General features: G+C 38.8%; 1 protein-coding gene across 1 annotated transcript; it reads left to right on the top strand.

Annotated features, from left to right (window-relative positions):
* Nucleotides 1-1,069: 1,069 nt before the first annotated feature.
* On the top strand, nucleotides 1,070-17,594 carry clint1a (clathrin interactor 1a). The gene is made up of 12 exons (XM_054792183.1): nucleotides 1,070-1,206; nucleotides 7,484-7,588; nucleotides 8,006-8,102; nucleotides 8,433-8,541; nucleotides 8,979-9,143; nucleotides 9,260-9,440; nucleotides 9,877-10,096; nucleotides 10,186-10,273; nucleotides 11,108-11,173; nucleotides 11,657-11,949; nucleotides 13,514-13,706; nucleotides 15,515-17,594. Exons 1-12 carry the CDS (start codon nucleotides 1,166-1,168, stop codon nucleotides 15,862-15,864), a joined length of 1,908 nt encoding a protein of 635 aa, XP_054648158.1. The 5' UTR covers nucleotides 1,070-1,165; the 3' UTR covers nucleotides 15,865-17,594.
* Nucleotides 17,595-18,527: the final 933 nt, after the last annotated feature.

Below are 18,527 nucleotides of genomic sequence, written 5' to 3' on the forward strand. Positions count from 1 at the left end.
ATTATTTATTTATTTATTTATTATTCCGTTATGTCTGACACGGAGATAAGCTTTCACTGCTTTTCGACTGTCTTGTTTTCAATGATTTTATGTCTTCATGCATCACACAGTTGGAGCAAATAATTTCAACAACATGCACCGTTATTCGCTGTAATCTCAGAAATATTGCACAAACATATTGAGTGTGTATGTGGCCGTAGCTTATGCTTTCCCCCCATCTGCTCACCGGAACCACCTCTAGGTCACATAGTTGTTAAAGACTAACTAGCTGTCATCAAAATGGGTTGATTCGTGTTTACACACACAAAACACACTAAAACACACAGTCAAAACATTAACATAACCCTTCCAACTTAACAATAATGCACATCCAGTGTCAAATCAAACACTTGTTATGACAAATGTGTGAATGCACTGCTTCATTAAAAATGCATTATCAGAGTACTTGCATGCGAAGGCAGGGGTGTCCAAACTTTTTCCGTTAAGGGGCACATCCTAAAAGAGCAAAGAATGCGGGGGGCACTTTGATATATTTATATATCTTTTCAATTTTGTAAAAAGGCTTAAAAAACGTTGGATCACACACCTGTTAGGAATTTTGTCTTTCAGTTTCTTGTTTGAGACCAACAAGTGCAAAAAGTACTGAACAGTGTTACTCAGTGGCTTCATCCTGAAAATACACTGAAAACCTGAATAATATGTGAATGGTGTATATATATATTTAAAGACATACATTTGTGTTATAATTATTACTATCAACATTTAGTGTCGTATGGTTTATTTGTTTCAGTAACTATGATTATAGATAGCGTCGCATGATTATAGATAGATTAGAAAGCAAAACATGAATGAGGAATGTATGTACAGTAAATTCGTTATTATATTGCTTATGTGTTTCCGTTACAAAGTTCGCAACAAGGTGCTCCTGGTGCGAGGTGTAATGTCAGGTTCTTTGTTCTTCCACATCAAGGTAATTGTAGTAAACGGAGGCAATCATTTCTGATGTCAGTAAGCTGTCGTGACGGCCTGGTGGTGCGTTTGCGCCTCCTGTCTAGAAAGAGAGGTGTGACCACTCTTTACTTTTCCAATTCAAGGTTTGGTATCGGTGTTGGGCTTTGAGTGAAGCGTTTTAGCGAGGCGGAAAGCTTCTTTTCACAGAGCCAAGATGCTGAACATGTGGAAGGTTCGGGAGTTGGTTGACAAAGCGTGAGTATCTCGTAGCTGTTTAGGTGTTTTTTGCGTGCCGAGTTTACCTGTTTGAAAGAGACACGTATCAAAAAGTTTGACGTCACGTCGCTCAAACAAGTTAGCTAGCTTTGGACGCTTGCTGGCGATGTATTTGGCAAATCGGACTCATTATTTCAACGTATACACTCATTATGTCATTGTTGCTTTCGTTGGTATGAGAAGTAATGTTCCTCTACGGCATACTTAAGCGTGTTGTTGGTGTTTGTTCCCAGCAGGTCAAGCTAACTCACTTAGCCAATAAGCTAATTTCCTGGCTAGGAGGCTAACTGACCCGGCTAGCCAGCTAAGCTAGTTTGACAGCTTTGGTTAATTAGAGGGGGAATGCGTCTGCGATTGTAAGCATATGACTACTTTTCACAACCCCCGTTTGAAGTGACAGCATTTAAATACATAAACTCACGGTGTGACGTGGCCGCTATGGCACTTGTCGTAAAGTTTGACTCACTTTAGTGTGTGACCGTATGTCTAATAATTTCATTTGATCCAACATGTCTAAATACTGTTACAATGTTAGTAGTGTATCATTTATTTCTGTATTTCTACCACTTGTTTGTATATCACAAATCATTTAGCTAACAAGACGTGCAGTTTCTCTTGTTTACATTACAACAGCTGGTTGACAATGGGGCTGATACTGCCATAGTATTGATATCGGTGGTCGTATCCTTATCGGATCGATATTAGCTTTATTTTCTATGTTTATTTTCCCAATTATGTGTGTTTTGTTGTGTTTTTTGCTTGCCTGCCATATGATCATAGTCGTGCTGAAGAAATTAAGGACAAAATCATGCAATGATTTTAAATGTTTAAGTCAAAACAGTGTTATCGTCAATAGTGGCCCTGTATTTCCATGGTATACAGGGCCATAAAACTGCTCAAACGTTTGCGGTGTCTCCGCTCTACTGTGAACTGATTTAAAAAGTGTATGCAAAGGATTTGCATTGACACTCCTACATCCACTAAATGTAGGAGTGCACTACTCCTACTACAACTGCACTAAAGTGTCAGTTGTGTGTGATGGCACCTGCAGTAAATATTTACCAGCTTTGACCTCAGCAAGCAACTTCTCTTTTTTTCTTTTCTAATGTAGCTTTACATGTATGCGCATTTTGTATTATATTATATTATTTTTTTCTAAAATAGGCCTTACATGCAGTGTTAATAGTTACATGTTTGCAGACATTTGACCTAAGGCGGTTGTTGTTCAAGAGTGTTTTTCTGCTGGATGCACTCTTGCCGGTAGTGTGACACAAAGGCCACAAAAGAAAGAGGAAAATGTAATACTGGAGTATGTTTAAACAAAGGATCAGAGTTTCCCTGATGTCTTGGGTGATTAATACATTATGTGTCATACACTGTAATGTAGTGTAAACAGTTTCCAACTGATTACGCTTCAGCTGTTTGTTTTGTTAATACATGAAAATGACGTGTGTGCAACGAGGAAAACACTTGGACAAATGAAACTCTATGGAGTGTATCTGTTTAAAAGGTATGTGTTACTACACTACTGTCGGAGAGAATTGCAACTTCTGCTTTATCGGCAATAATGAAGGCAATGGCCACCAGCAAATAAGATAAGGCATTGCATCACTACATCCTGCCTCCGTATGCATGTGTCGTTTATACACGAGGTATTGTGCAGTATCCGAAATGATTACAGAGGCAGAGGATACGTCCAAATCGTACAACAAATCGAAAGTAACTGGAAGAACTTGCTACAAATTAATGAGATGTGATCTCTGAAATGATTACATCTTTCAAACTGGGGCTATTTTTCCATTCCAGAATAACAGTAGATGGCTGCTAGCTTGACGTTGACGTTCTCCAATTTCGGATCAACATTTGCTACAAGGGTGGCTTGTAATTATTACATTAGAGTCAGCTCCAGAAGTCTCCCCTTCTCTCATCAATATGCCTCACACACTTGCATTACAAATCACAAATACATTTTAAAATACAAAATGCATAGGCACTCATCACAAATAAATGATAATGTAAGATAAACGATGAACAGATGGAATCGGAGTCACAATGTGAGATGCTTCTCACTGCATGGTGCGTTCAAAGACCGCCGAATAAGACGACAAAATGTGAGTGAAGCATAAAGACATAAACGTGTACAAATTGTAACTACAAATTGTGTATGTATGCTGTACATTTCTCCTGTGTTATGACATATTTTAAAATGATTACAGACTGAATGAGATGTGTTTTCTGTGGGGGAAAAAAAAACAGCCTTTTTTTCCGTGACAAAAAAACCTAAACAATTTTTTTTGGACGAAAAATCCACAAATTTGCGTGGCCACGAATCCTGAATCATGAGAGTGCAGGAATGGACTGTATTTTGGACCTTCACATTTAGTTGCATTCGCCTGTTTTGATTTGATCTAAAATAAAAAGCACCTGCCGTGGTAATGTTGGAACAATTTTCTTTCCATGAGAACACAGTGTACTCTGTGTGTAATCATCATCCCCCGGAGCTTGACATAGTGATGCAGTCTGTCTTCACAACCACAAAAAAGGGTTTGTCCCAGTTAAACCACCACCAAATCAATGCTGCTTTTTTATGCTGAGGTGGCATTAATATGTGAGGAGGTTAGGAAGTGCACGGCCCAAATGTACCCGCCATATCATGTTTTGGCTATACTGTATCTCTGATAAAAAGAAATAAAAAGTTTGGCTGTACCATGCTGGAGATTTTGATCTTGAGAGACTATGTAGTTGCGTAACTAATATTGAATGGTCATGGCAACCCCGCTGAATGCTAAATGTGGAAGTGTTTCAAAATGCTCTCTGTATTGCATATGTTGCCTGTATGTGTATTTTGTACTCACAAGCAAACTTTCGTTATCTGGAGTTCAAATTACAGTAGATCGCTGCACATGCGAGATTCAGCATTCACAGCCCCACAAATTGTAGATTTTTGGTCAAAAAATATTTTTTTTTGTGTATTTTTATTCTGAAAACAAGTCATTCACCCTAAGTAGGCAATCATTCATAAATATATGATAATACTGCTGAAATGTACAGCTGTACTGTTTGAGTATGAACAAAATCTTTCTTTTTTGACTGTTTTTGCCATGCCGCAGACTGAGGTTAAATGGTAATGTATTAATTTATTGGAACATGCATACAAGTTACAGCGAAATACATCAATGCATCACATCGTACAAATTTGCATTTGAGAGAAAATGAGAGGTTGAGATTAAAACTAGAGCTGAATGATTTAAAATGTAGTTGTGATTCCCAAATTTTATAATGTAATGAAAGAATTTAAATTGAAATACAGCACAGTGGAACCTCGGATGGCAGATAGTGTCCACATCGGTTAGCATTTTTTTGGTTAACATCAAATTTACGCCACAATTTTCCCGCAGTTTGTGTGCATTCTTCGATTAGCATACAATATGGCGCCCATCTTGTCGTGTTTTTAATACACTGAGTGAATCCAACTGTATTCTTTATATATATTTTTTTGACTCAGAAAACATCCTTCCTTGTTAGCATTCTATTAGCTAACAAACAAAATGGCAACCGGAACCAGAAGTTACGTTGCCCGTCTATAATGTCATCAGCGATTGACTCAAAAATGTTTATACAAAACACGTTTTTATAGTTTTATAATTATAGTTTTATATGTATGAAGCAATTGGAAATGTATATAAATTACACACGAAATGGTTAAATGAACATTTACGGTTAGTTTTACCTTCATTGAAGACAACTGTTAGGGTTAGGGACAGGGTTAGACATGATATGGCAGCCAGAAACCACACGGACACCATTTTCCTGTTTTGTCATGACATTTTTTCTTGAATTTGTTAATGTTTCTCACCTTATTTATCAAAATGCTGGCACTTGCAGCTTTCTTTGGCTCCATTTTGGGTGACAGTATGGAGGTGAGAAACACTATTGAATTCAAGAAACAACTCATGTCAAAACAGGAAGGTGATGACTCGATAGCTATCTCACTTAGCCAGAGTCAATACACATTTTCATCACACTTCCAGCCTTCAAAATAAGAGCGGTGCACATCTTGTCTAATAGTGGTAATAAAATAAGGATGACCTAAAAATGGCATACATTAATAAAGCTATTACATTTGCATCTATCATTTTATTTAAAAGCTCTTGACATTCCAATTACCATGTTAAATACTCTTGAGAAATTAAAGTAGCTTTTGATATGATGTACTCGCATTATGTCATTATGTCATAAAATTAATGAAAAAACGGTCTAAAAAACTATTGATAATCGACAATAATTTGTAGGACAATTATCGTCCAGCAAAATTTGTTATCGTGACAGGCCTAAATGAAGGTAAAAGGAACCTTAAAAGTTAATTTATCCCCTTCATTCATTATTTATATGGACTTTGAATTGTTTTTTTTCATGTCAAACTATAATTGTAAAACTATAAAAATGTGTTTTGTGCAACATTTTTGGCTTTCTGGAACAGATTAATTGGATTTACATTATTTCTTATGGGGAAAAATTGGTTCGTTTAGTGCCCATTTCTGTTAGAGTCAGACCTTCTGGAACGATTTAACGACGCTAACCAAGGTTCCACTGTATAATAGTTTTATTGAACTGCTCTTTACAGAAGTATGTGATTGGTGGAAAACAAGGATGTGTGCACTGTGTTTAGTCAACATGCAGAGAATGTTGCTTCACAATTACACTTTCGGACTTCTGTTGTTTTTGTCGTAGATTATGATGCACCGTAACCAGTTACAGTTTGTCACTAAACCTAAAAAACAGACCTGTCCAAAAACTACGGCTCTGTGTTTGTGAGTGGACAGGTAAAACTGAACTTTTTTGTTTGTGTCATAAGAAACGTGCCACATTGTCTCATGTCTTTAAAACGTATTTAACGACAGAACATGAAATTGTTGTTTTCATTTTGTGCACTGGTAGAAGCGTGTTCATGCACCTTACAGCACGCACAGACAATTTAAAAATACATTCATGATGTTTCCTGGGCTCCATGCAAGTGTGTGCTGATTTTAAAGATAATGTACACGTCATTGTACATCTAGTATCGCACTGTATTGATTAACAGATGCGTTACAGTGTGCGACAAAGTAGTTGTGGTATGTGTATTGAGCAGCAGAGTTACGATGCCATCTACTGTATGCAGTTGTAACGACAATCTACAGGGACAGTCCCAATATAATGTGTTTGTTAGCGAGGGCAAACAGAGAGCATCTAAACGGTCTAAAAAAAAAATGTTTTGTAATTTAATAAAAGTGCCAAATATATCTGTGGCAGTCCAAATGTATTTGGAAACGTGCCGGACTGCTACAAACAAATGAATGTATGGAAACACTGGTGTAAAGTCTAATAATAACATTCGTGACAGAGGCATAGCATTCCCACAAGTGGGAAAAGTAGGCTTACTGAAGGTGATTCGATATCATGCATCATGCTCTTGAACACTGAAAGAGTAAAAAGAAGTTTACTGCAATATAGTAAACTTAAAACAGTAAATTGCAGAGTCGTCATTAACAGTGATTGGATCGCACATGATGACAGTCCAACCTCTTTATGCAAATATAACCTCAAATTTTTGCTTTCCAAATTCTATGACCTTAGTTGCATTTTGAGGTCCCACATTCTTTCCTTCTTTGTATTTGGTCTTCTTTTGTGGCTTAACTTCTACATACTCATCATTTTTTTAGGATATTTCATGACTGTTCAACAAGGTCACATTCTAACCACTTCAAACAGAAGTTGCAACATGTGTACAAGGACTAAACAGATGAAACATAACGTGTGGCTTTACTTTCTATCATCATTCTGTGTTTTCACAAGCTACTGAGCTGTTCTCATTTGGTAGATTTTTTTTTAAGATAGCCAAAATAAGTCTTGACTATGTTTTTGTTGCCCTACATTGTACTGCTGGTAGTTTAAATGTCACCAAGCAAGAGGTTTCTTCCAGCAAGTCTCGTGGTTTTATACTGGACACAAATTTCCTTTTTGTTCACAGACATGTTATTTTTTTTCTTTTTTTGACTGCTGGTTTCATCCAGAGTTCACAACCAAGCATTGCCTTTGTCCCATTGTTCAAAGGCTGAAAGAACAAGTGTATGGATGTGGTAGTAATGGCAGTGGCAGCCTTTTTACTTTTTGAAACAGAGAGGGGGAAATAATGAATATTCTATCTGTTTTGTTTTTCATTAAAACAACGTATCATTTGTTTTTTTCATATTGAATGTTTTTTTATTCTGCCCAGAACCAATGTGGTGATGAACTACTCGGAGGTGGAGTCTAAAGTTAGAGAGGCAACCAATGATGACCCTTGGGGGCCGTCAGGACAGCAGATGAGTGAAATTTCAAGGTGAGCACAACAGAATGATTTTACTGAAAGGTGATTTAGTTTTTTAAAAACCCAACAATTTAGAAAGAAAATGTTAGAAACAAAATGGTGTACAGTACTTTGCTGTACATTGTTTTTGCTGCTTTTTGTAGCTCAACATGTCTTTAAATTTCAATTAATGTTGCATGCTGCCTCTCTTACTATCTCAAATAAAGGTTTTGCTTTGTTACAGTTACATATTGCAGTAATCCACACAGCTAAAATATTCTTGTAGTATTTAAAATTATATATTGATAATACTCCGAAAAGAGGCAATTTGGTTGAAAACGAAAAACTTTTGACCAGTGATGTTATTACTAGCTCAAGCCAGATCAACTTGCATCATGATATGCTAACGCGCTGGCTGTTTCCCTCCTTTGCAAATGTGTTAATGCTCAGAGCAACCTTCATGTACGAGCAGTTCCCAGAGGTGATGAACATGCTGTGGGCCCGCATGCTGAGAGACAACAAGAAAAACTGGAGGAGAGTCTACAAGGTATGTCCATGTACTACAAACTTATTTGCATTTCTGCAAACCAGGAGCAAAGGCCCTGGGTTGCAATTGATTTTTTTTACAATTACACTGTGTACAGTTGTTTTCAACTTTACAGGTAAATGTATTTTATTAATCATTAATACATCAAAACCATGTTTTGAAAACCCTTGGATGTTTGACATTTAACCGATCCTGAATTTTCCTCAACACAATACCTTGCAGGCCAGAAAAAAAAATACATCTTGGCCCGTTTGGATAGAAGTCTACAATATTCATATTACTACAAAATCACTCTTTATGACTACTATATGTTCTGTGCCCCCCCTGCAGTCCCTACTATTGCTTGCTCATCTAATCAGGAATGGATCAGAGCGGGTTGTCACTAGTGCTAGAGAACATCTCTATGACCTGAGATCATTAGAAAGCTACCACTTTGTTGGTAAGTGTTCTCCTGCTTTCTCCCATTTTTTCCCGCTGCATTTTGGAAGAGGAGTGCATACGCAAGCATGTCAACCACTGCGACTCATTGTCACTTTAGCTGTAAAGTTCTGCTTTGATAATGAGAGGCTTTCTCTAACAGAAAGCTAATTAATAACAGTTTCAGTGTGAGCTGTGATGAAAGCTTTGCTTATACCACAATTCCTTACACCACACAAATGCAAGCACACACACGCACACACACACACCTAAAGCGGCTTTCATTATTTTCAACCGTATGTGTATTTAAGGTGTAGTTTAGAAAGAGCATTCAGCATTTTCTATTTATTTTATATTTGCTGTGGTATGTATGTGCGAGACTGCTAGTCAGCATTTAAGTTGTTTTGTTTTTTTTTATCTGCTCATGTTAGTTATTATATGCTGCATCTTTGTACGTAGATGAGCATGGGAAGGACCAAGGGGTGAATGTGCGGCAGAAGGTGAAGGAGCTGGTGGAATTTGTCCAGGATGATGAACGGCTCAGGGAAGAGAGGAAAAAAGCAAAGAAAAACAAAGATAAATATGTTGGCGTGTCCTCCGACAGTAGAGGATACAGAGGTTACTGTAAGTCCACTGTTGACAAATTGATCGAAACTAATTTCAGTCCCTTAAACAAAAACACTGATGTTTGTTTTTCTCTGTCTGATCTAATCCTCCTGTTTTGATGTGTTGGCCTCCAGCGGGGGACAGGTATGACTCAGATAGCCGTGGCAGGTGGGATGATGACTGGGAGAGTAATAAAGGGCAGTTCCCTTTCAGCGATAAGTTGGGAGAGATCAGTGACAAGATTGGAAGCACCATTGACGATACCATCAACAAATTTAGGAAAAAGGATAGAGACGACTCTCCAGACCGATTTAGGTAGGAGCAAGAGGCACAAACCATTTTCCATTATCAACTCCCATTGCCAAAAGCCCATTCTAACCATTTTGAAAATGTACCTTGCTGTGATACAATGATTGACAGGTTGACAGGTCAAATCACAATTTTGAGCACAAATGAGTTAAACAATGTTGATAAAATTCAAACCAGGATGATTAGCCTGAATACAATAGAGCACTGAACTATACACCATATTTTACTGTGATTGCATGTTCTGTCATCCGTTACTGTTCCTTGTTCAGTGATTCATGTGGTGTGCTTTCAGCATCAATATATAAGACTTGATATTTACATTATACCATCAGTGCTTACCAGCACAAGTGAAAACAGAGCTTTACATTTAGCATTTAAATATATATCCAACACTAAAACATTTTACAATGGCTTTCAATATTTTTTTTGTTTCTCAACCAAGTGACAACGAGGAGGAACGAGGTCGCTCATCTCATAATGGCAAGTCAGGCAAAGAGTTCAAAGATGAAGAAGAGACTGTTACCACCAAGAGTGTACAAATAGTCCAAGCAACAGAGACGACAGCTACAAGAAAGAGAGGAGGTGTCCCATCCAGGAAAGTGGACTTAGGGGCGGCGGCCCAGTACACAGGAGACAAGAGCCCAAACGCCACCACCAAACAGGTAGCATACGCTGAACAGAAACTTCCTATACAGTAGATGGAAGCATATTGTCCCTCTCTCATCTATCTATTTATATTATCATATTGCAGCCTCAGTCTGCAGCCCCACAGCCCTCTAGCAGTGGACTCGCTGATCTACTAATGGTAGACACAACACCTTCAAAACCTGCTTCCACAGGTATTTTCTAACTCATTTTCAGAAAGACCTATTCAACCATGATTTTCAGTAAAAAATGTCTGTTAGCAGTTTGCAGTCTGCCCAAATGTATGAAAGCCAAAGATTTTTGTATGGCGTACTTGTCATATTCTCACAAGTGTAGTTTAAGTAAATACATAAAATGAGGTGTGGTCGGACACATAACATACATACTGTATTGTAATGTAACCAAAGTCCTGGTCAAAAGTCTAGTAAGCTCTTTTTTTCCTCTGCAATTAAATGGACTTATGTACCTACAGGTGGGTGCTCAATCATCAAGACACATATTACAGCTGAAATCAGTGCAATGTAAAAGATCAGTCGCACTGCACTCCGTCACTCCCCATAGTGATACAATGATATAGCAGCACAATGTAATTGACCATATAAATTGGTAACGTTATGGGTCACCGAGCGTCTGTTTAATCGTATACACTCATACAATCCAGGTCCAAGCAGTAAAGACAATTTCAGTCTGTGTACTTGATTATTCATGAAATGGGAAATGGTGATCTGATGGCCTGACATCTAGCTTACTTAAAACAGACACTTCCATACTTTTCACAGTGTGCAGCTGCTGTCGCTGGCGTCAGATTTTGGGGACAGTTGGAGGAGGGAGTTAATGTATAGGAACTAAGTGCAGCAGATGTTTTTTGGAGTAGTCCCTGGTGAATGAAGAGGGCGGGTGGACTGAACAGATGTCACCACCCATCCTTTCTGCCCAGCACTTCTGACACTGAAGGAATGCTAACTGGCAGCTCAACACCTGGAGCTCTTCTATAAAAAATGGACCTCTTCGTGTCTTTCTCATTTCAGACTTGATTGGTGGATTTGCCGACTTCTCTTCACCCGCTGCTTCTGCTGGTCTTTCTGCAGGATCTGGTAGGATTCAAGTTTTTTGTTTTTTTAAGTGTGTGTTGTGCCATTGTAGCTATTCCAGCATACTGCTAGAATATTCAAAAGGAAAGCTGGCCATATGGTGCATGCTACCTGCTTTGCATAACAAGAACAGACACACATCAGCTTCAGTTATGGATGACAAGGAGACAGGGACAGAGGAAGATAGTGGTGGGGGGGCAGAGGAAGTTGAGAGGGAAAGACAACAAGCAGAATCAATTCAATTAAATTTTAAAATGTGGCATTGGTTATCACTGAGAATACCCTCAATAAAACTGGAGTGACCCTACAAAGACTCAACTGCTGATTGCCAGGACAGATTCAATTTGACATTTTGATTTCTGTTTGCAGAATGCTGCCGTTATTTACACTCAAAATATCAACGTCATGACTTGAGTGGAAAATAACTTTTTTTTTCTTCTTTTTTTTTCTTCTTTTTTTTTTTGTACTATCTCCCCTATCTTTCAGCCGCACCAGTCTCCAGCAGCAATGGAGACTTTGGAGAGTGGAATGCATTCCCTGGTGGCCAGATGCCAGCATCTGCTCAGTCTGTTGACACCAGTGGAAATGACCTTTTTGGAGCCATGACTGCAAGTCCTGCCCCTGCCCCAGTTGCAGCTGCGGGAAACAATGCGTCCTCAGCAGATCTATTTGACTTGATGGGGCCATCTCAGACATTCACCTCCTCTCAGAGCCTCAACTTCAGCATGAACAGTACACAAAGCATGAGCACCACAGGCCTGCCTCAGTCTAGGTCACAGGTATGCATGGTTGCACTCATACACACAAGCATCCATTTTGAATAATTCATTGATATACTTAGCATTACATGACATCAGTTTCATGCTGACATTTTGGGAAGAATTATCCTTGACAGGTTTGGAATGCTGATATTATCAGTTAATGTTACTTGACTGATGTGTACAATTATAATGGGCTAGAGAGAGTACACAGCATCCCAGGCAGAAAAGAAATGTTGCTTAGTGGTTTTTTTTTTGTTTTGTTTTGTTTTTAAGAACAGGTGGCACATTTACTTTGGAAGCACAGCTAAAAATCTGAAGCAGGGAGCTGTTGCTTTCCCTTCTGTTTGATGCTGTAGATTTCAGTTAGTCATTGCTAAACCTAATGGATGCTAAAGTGCTGTTCTGCATTCTGTACTTGAACAGGAGAGACCAAAGGAGATGTCTGTCACATGACCTCATGTGACGACTGCTGTTATCGTGTAACAAGCATCATTCAGGACTTGATAAAACAATTTTGCCTCTGGAGACCAATCTGGAGACCAATCTTTTTTTCTTTTTTTTTTTTTCCAACTGTAAAGACAAAAGAGCATGATCAAAAGAACACGACAATGACGAAACACAAGTGAGAACAAGACATAAAAGTAATTACTTCAACACATTCACGTGATCAAAGTATGTGTCTAGTACAAAGTATAGGTATGACAAATAAATATTGTTTAAAAATACACACATATACTCACATTTTTGTATACAAATAAATAATAATAATATTACACCCACTACTTCAATATACTATTAGTATTAATACTAGAGAGGCGGGTACTAGCACCACCACTTCCAAAGGTGCATGTCTTGTATGTTGGCATAAGAATTATTTTTTTCCCCAGTTTTTTTTTTGTTTTTTTTTTTGTTGTTTTTTTTTTTATCCTTGGCCCTAATAGATAAGTGTTAGAACATATAGCCATCCCTTTGTATGCATTTATTCACCAATTGCACTGCTTTGTGACCACATCAGTCAGTGTGCACTTGTGTGATAAAGACACGTCTCTTGTGATTGAAATAGACTATAAACTTGACGGTAGAGCGTTAACAGATGCTCTTCCCCCTTGAGATCTCTACCTAACCGCCCACTCTACGTACAACTGACATCAAGAATAAGAACATCAGGTTTGAGATGTGTAAACCAACGTTAAAAACCCGACAAAAGCTGGTGCATGTCGACTGTGTTCTGTTTCTGAAAGGTTCTTGACCCACTTAAAGGAGACACCCACCACTGCCTTTAGTCTGTTTTGTTCAAGAATATTGTTTAATCAATTAAGATCAGAACCTGGAATTGTAACTCTTCATTATCTCTTTCAGAGTTGGTTTCAGAGAGTGAATCTTGACTTTTCACACTACACTATATTACTTTTATTGCAGCATAGTGTGGATTTCTCACTGAACCTGTATATTAATGTCTCTACCATGGAGAAAGACAAATTGCAAAGAACTTAAATCATTATATTGTTGGGTAATATTGTAGTATTAAAACATCTCTTAAAGTGTTTTATTTATTTGGTTCTTTTTTTAATGTCTTTTCCAGCCAATCCACAACATTGGGGCGCCTCTACAACCGCAGACTGCTCAGCAGGGAGTCATTTCTCAGGGTGCTGCAGCCAAAGCTTCCCTCCCCTCCACTTGGTCAGACCACTCTGTGAATATCAGCCTTGACTTTCTGGGTCCAGGCATGCAGGCGCCCAAGCCAAGTCAACCCACCCTCAATACACTCCAACAAGGTTAGAGAAAAACGTACCTATGATATCTCTTTTCTTTTTAACGTCAGATTACAACAGACATTGTTTCTGTATAGAACAGGTCTATATTTTGTCCTTTTTATTCAACAAACTAAATAGACTTGGGTTATTTATCTTATTTACACGGCTCCATATCATTTCTGTCATTTTTCGCGCATTTACAATTCTCCACCCGCTGTATCACACACACCGGTGTTAATGCATATATCAATATAACAAACTGAATGATTGCTAATTTTTAAAATTGTACTAAAATAAGTCTTAAAGTACAGTGAAACAACTCTGTTTTATTAATTAGTTTCGAAAGGTCAGACGAAAACCGAAATGTACCAAAATCAAAGCAATTTTTCCATCCATCCATCTTCTATCACTTATCTGAGGTCGGGTCGTGGCGTCAGCAGCCTAAGCATGGAAGCCCTGACTTCCCTCTCCCCAGCCATTTCGTCCAGCTCCTCCTGGCGGATCCTGAGGCGTTCCCAGGCCAGTTGAGAGACATTGTCTCTCCAAAGTGTGCTGTGTCTTCCCCGAGGCCTCCTACCGGTCAAACATGCCCAGAACACTTCCCCAGGGAGGCGTCCGGAATGTACCAAGAGCTAGCTTCTGCAGATTAGGATCGGACCACCAAGGTACACGCTTTCGGCTGCCACCTAGCTCACTCTGCACCCGAAGCCTTTGGCCCCTCCCATAAGGTTCATTGGAGGGGGGACCCAAATTTTCCCAGTGACACGCATCCGGCTGAGGGAAAACTCAATGTTTTGTCTCTTCATAGGAGTCTGTTGAGGCACTATTTTTCTGGTCCCTCCTCTGGGACCTGTTTGCTATGGGAGACCCTACCAGGGGCATAAAAGCCCCAAACAACTTAGCTTCTAGGATCATCGGGACACGCAAACTCCTCCACTACGAATTTTTCCTTAAGAAATAATCCCTTAAGAAATAAAGTAAATCAATTACATTTAACAGCACTTTTATTTTTATTCAAGACTTGTTGGTGAACACGGTGATGACTGGAGGGAGGGGACAGAAGAGCCACTGGATGCTGTTACACTCTAGTCCGTAACAAACTTGACTGTAAAGAGTGTATATTTAGAGCCATATACTTGCTCACTTGAACTTTATTGTAAGCTTTAGCAGCAGGAACAGTCATCATTACACACACTGGCCCAGTTCACTTTCTGTAATGTGTCTACTTGAAAGCATTACCCCAGCAACCTGTGTTAACTAAGGAATTCAATAGTGTTTGTCACCTTCTTTATCAAAGTTGTTAAACTTGCAAGTGTTTTACAACTGTATTTAATTTTTAGTTATTTATTTTTTTTAAAGCACAGATTCCTCGAACACTCAGTAATATGCAGTGTGCCTAAAGGCCTCACCAGCTGCACTGCTGCTATTTTATATTCAATACAGGCATCATGTCTGAATTTAACAGTTATAATAAACACTAAGAGGTGAAGCAAATATTCTTTGGTGAGCTATTTAATTTATCAGATGGGTAACTATTGGTAGTTCATGAGCTACCTGTTAATGTCCCGTGATTGCGTCATTTCCCAGACTATTTTTCATTCTCGCAGTAATAAGGGACATCCCTTGTTAACTCAATATGGAACACGTAATTTTATCTGGTCGCACATGCGCAAGTAGATGAAAAATTCACTCGCAATGTCTCATATTTTAGTCGCAAAATGCGACCATTTAGTCGCAGTCTGGAGCCCTGATATGAAAGGAATGTTGGTGACATTAAATATGCGCTCTTTTGTTGACTAACTCTAACATGTTAAATCCATTTATTCCAGGCAACCAGGCAAGTGCTAACATGCTCTCCCAAGGATTTTCCACAATGAGCCTTGGACCCTCTGCAGTCAGACCGCCTGTGAATCCTATGATGCACCCTGGTGCTGGCATGGGCATGGGCATGGCCTCCAACCCGAGCATGATGGGAATGGGAATGACCCCCAACCACGCAATGATGGGGATGGCAATGGCTTCCAACCAAGGGATGATGGGGATGGGCATGAACATGGGGATGCCACAGGGAGGTATGCCAATGGTAATGCCTGGTGCCATGGGAATGGGGATGAATCCAGGAATGGTCCAACAGTCCAAACATGACGCCTTTGCCGACTTTGGTAACTTTGGGAAGTGATTTTGCTGGAGAGCAGAGATTATATCTGAGGGCTTGTTAGTGAAGGATTATGAGCTTCAAACAAAGAGTACTTGAATCATGTCAACTCACAATAAACACTGCGATGTCCTTATTTTAAAAAAAACAAAAAACAATGCTGTATAGTGAAATGGAGCTAAATGTGTGTGTGTGTATGGAGTTTGAACCAATGTTGGGTGCGGTCTGGGGGTGGTCATCAGACAGCTGTTGTAAATTGTGTGCCTTGCCGGTTATGAATGCGAGGTGTGTTATCCAGAGTAATGTCAGGGGATTTGCTTTTAGAACCTCAATCAAATGAAATCACCAGAATAGCAAAAATGTATATGCATCGGTTTTTGAGATGCCTCTTCTCTAACTTTATTGAATGGTAAGTTTGGATAACATGATCAGCCATTTTAACTTCTAATATATCAAGTTACCTCTTATTTGTCCTTGTCTTCCTGTAGACTGTAAATAGAAATTCCACACTTTTCTCTGAAGTTATGAGGAAGCTTATCGGGGGAGATAACAATGTGACAAATTACATCATCCAGAAAAGGATCTGCATTTAGATTTAGAATGGAGAGCATTGTTACCTTCCCTTCCATGTTGAGACCCATACATTCATTATGGAGCCTTGTGTCCTACTGGCAATCATTGACCGTGTGAAACTAAAGCTTTGATTAATTCATGTCTGGAGATTTCCACTTACAGACATCAATTATCTTTGGTACTACATATATGGCTTTTGTGACGGTGTACATATATACATTATATATATATATAAATTACTTAAAAAGAAAAGTATAATTACTTTGCATTTAAATGAGATAATCAGTAGTTGGATTTTTTTTCTTCCAATTACAACCCAGAGTGCCTGGAAGACCTTTTTCTCTTCAGTTAACTTACTCAAGGGAGACAATGTGACCATGCAGTGTTGACAGCAGCAACCACACCATGTACAAATACGTGTTTGTACTCGTGCCTCAAGCCAAGCAAACTGTACAGATAATAGTTGTCTTATTTAGTTCAAGGATGCTGTTTGATTGTCTTTTGGACATCTTTACTTCCTCCCTTTTGAGTTATTGTACTTCTGTTGGCTCAGACTGTTTTCTGATTACATCAAATGTGTGCTTTACTTCTTATTCATGTCTCTACCCTTTTTTTTTTTTTTTTTTTTTTTTTTAAACATTTACAGGAGCTCATGTGCTGTCCCATGTGTTGTCAGTTCCTGCATGTGTGTGTGTCCCTCACAGCTTAGCAGATATGAGTAGAACAATCCTGTTCACTTTGAACCGGTGCTGATCTGTTAGAAGAGCATACAAAGCACTGCTCCTCAACTGGACTAAGTGCCCCCTGACCCTCGTAACTGTACTATCATATAAATCTTGGGTGCCTGACATCTTTGGTTTGCCAATGATATAAATTATTCACTGGCCAGAGTACAAGGAAGTGCATTCTGCAGCCTGGGAGGGCTCATGAGGCCTTGCACACCGATAATATTGTAGCCTTTTATTGAAATATGGAGCATTACAATGACCAAAATTAGTTTTCTTTCATTAGAGTTTGTCTTATGCAGTTTTTTTTCTACTTTTGATCTTCTCACAAAATGGCATTGTTACTTAAACAATAGTATATGCAACTATCAAGAATTTGTTTTGCATTATTTCCATTTTGTGTTACACAGCAAGTTTGCCTATCTACAACATTAAACAGTTGATTGAAATGACTTAATGGCGTGTGTTATTTAGTGTTGTTTCATTAGCCTCATTCAAATGAGCTTCAAGTAGCACAAGCGAAGAACTGAGCTCGGAAATGTACATTTAGCCGATGTAAGCATGTTAAGCTCTGTGTCACAAACGTTGCATATTAAGCAGTAGAGCTTAGAAATTGGTACATACTAGAGAGTAACGTACATAGTACTTGTAAGTCTACCTTTAATTTTGTTCATGAACAGTAATATCGTCCACACAAATCCACTACTGTAATAAAAGCCACGATTTTTTGCGACAGTGCGACAGTATGTACGGCTGACCTTTGACAGCATCGGTCTGTCTTCGTTGGTGTTCACTGGCGGTGGTGTGCGACAAAATGATGAAAAAAATATAACAAAACTCATTGCATGACGTGGAAATCCAATATACTGTAAGTTCTCTATGTTAATATAACTGAGGCGAAAAAACGTTTTGGAGGGAACGTAATAAGTGATCATAACTCCAGGCAGCATACTGTCCTAAAACTTCTATACTTGTAATTAATTTAGATTAAATGGATTGACCAACTTCCCTTACTCAAAATAAACGAGGAAAAATACAGAAAAGCGTTGGTGACACTGATAAACCAAACGGAACCTCCGCCATTGAAAAACGAAAGCATTTTACAACTTCCACGAGATGAAGTAAATTGTGCTTTTATGGGTAATGTGCCCATTAAAGAGTAAAGGCAATCCGAGACGTCAAGACAAATGACAGCTTTTGAGTGCCATCTGCAATCCCGAGCTTCACAAACTCAATTATTCATAATGCATTTATGAAGTCCGCTGAGACTGTGCTGTCATTCCTGTTCAAACTAAGTGGAAAAGCAACATCAAGAGACAGTCTGGAGATAATGGCGACCAAAGCTCTGAATCTTTGCTGCCACCTGCTGGACGAGTACTGGGATGCACC

Source organism: Dunckerocampus dactyliophorus, chromosome 11 (assembly GCF_027744805.1).
Source record: "Dunckerocampus dactyliophorus isolate RoL2022-P2 chromosome 11, RoL_Ddac_1.1, whole genome shotgun sequence".
Lineage (NCBI taxonomy): Eukaryota > Metazoa > Chordata > Actinopteri > Syngnathiformes > Syngnathidae > Dunckerocampus > Dunckerocampus dactyliophorus.

Bases quoted from the DNA above. Each gene is read 5' to 3' on its own strand.
- clint1a (XM_054792183.1), top strand. From the start codon at position 1,166: ATGCTGAACATGTGGAAGGTTCGGGAGTTGGTTGACAAAGC. The intron at 1,207-7,483 runs GTGAGTATCTCG...TATTCTGCCCAG, and splicing joins CGGGAGTTGGTTGACAAAGC to AACCAATGTGGTGATGAACT. The intron at 13,707-15,514 runs GTTAGAGAAAAA...CATTTATTCCAG, and splicing joins CCTCAATACACTCCAACAAG to GCAACCAGGCAAGTGCTAAC.